Genomic DNA, 1304 nt, shown 5'->3' on the forward strand with positions numbered 1-1304 from the left:
CGTCGTGTCTGTGCTTCCCCTTCGAGGTCACACCCGCGTCCCCCTCTCCACCTGCCTGAGCTCACGGCCGGCACCGCAGACCTGCGTGCCCATGCGCGGTGGCCACACACTCAGGGTCCTAACAAAGGGGGCTAAGTCTGTGGACCCCAGAGGGCAGAACTCTGAGCAGGGCCAGCCGTGGTTAGGTGGTGAGGGCAGATCTTCACTCAAGTTGGTATAAACTATATAACATAATGTGTATTTAATTTGAAGGGTATGTATATCTATATGCATCTCTCCATCTATAGTCAGTTCTTGTAAGCATCTTACCTCTCTGGGGTCTCCATGGAAATCAAGAGCGAAAAATTTCTGTGAAGACAAAGGCAGAGGCTGTGGGTGAGAAGGCCTCCTGAAAGAAAAGCTGATCCTGTGAGCTGTGCTCAAAGGTATCAAGTCCTCCCTCCTGGTGCCACCCTGGCTGGGCTGAAAGGAAGTGGGCAGGGCACCAGCTCCCCTGGGCATGAGCACAGGGTGCAGGTATGGGATGGGGGAGGGGAGCTCTGGAGAGGACTGTTGCTTGTGCCTGCCCTGCCCTGCACCCATTTCCTCTTCTTGTTCCTCCAGGCAAAAACACCCCAATTTTCCTTTGGGGGACTCCCTCTTCCCCAGTCTCACTCCACGATTCCAGGCATCTATATGTGACCTGAGGTGCACCATCTCCCTGAAGACAGGGATTACTTCAGGGATGGACATGTGCCCATGTCAGTTCAATAGAGTTTACCCAAAACTTTTGCTGGAATTCTTGGGAAAGAGGGTTTCTAAGCAGATAGGATGTAAGTCTAGAATACTGTTGTTGTCTAACCTCCCCAGGGGACAAATCTGCCTGAGAGTGAAGCCAACACAGAGAGGTAAAAAGCTGAGGGATAGAGACAGAGTCTTAATGATATCATATGTGCATCTGGATCCAGACATGCCTGAAGCCATCAACTCCTGGACTTTTCAGTTAGTTACCTGAAGATTCTGTTACAACATACCCCTTTCTCTTCTCAAGTCACTTCGAGATGAGTTTTCTCCTCCTGCATTAGAAAATCCTGACTCATACAAGCTCACTGAAATTCACCCCACCCCACGCTTCTCTTTGCTGTGAGCTCACCAAGATTGTGCTGATTTTATTGTGACACTGTAGCTAACAGGCCTGACCAGTATGCAGGAAGTCCCAGTAAGGGTCCCTCCGTTATGGGTTGTAGCCCTGCAATCCAGGGGTGTGTGTGTGTGTGTGTGTGTGTGTGTGTGTGTGTGTGTGTGTGTGTGTGTGTGTGTGTGTG

At 50.7% G+C, this 1304-nt stretch overlaps 1 protein-coding gene across 1 annotated transcript in view; it reads right to left on the reverse strand.

The window, feature by feature from the left end:
* Nucleotides 1-1304, reverse strand: part of CES1 (carboxylesterase 1) — a 36468-nt gene that overhangs the window by 8825 nt on the left and 26339 nt on the right. Inside the window, exon 8 of the mRNA XM_007459485.1 lies at nt 310-348. Coding sequence (XP_007459547.1) covers nt 310-348 — 39 coding nt within the window. The remainder of the gene's footprint in view (nt 1-309; nt 349-1304) is intronic.

Source organism: Lipotes vexillifer, unplaced genomic scaffold (assembly GCF_000442215.2).
Source record: "Lipotes vexillifer unplaced genomic scaffold, Lipotes_vexillifer_v1.1 scaffold342, whole genome shotgun sequence".
NCBI lineage: Eukaryota > Metazoa > Chordata > Mammalia > Artiodactyla > Lipotidae > Lipotes > Lipotes vexillifer.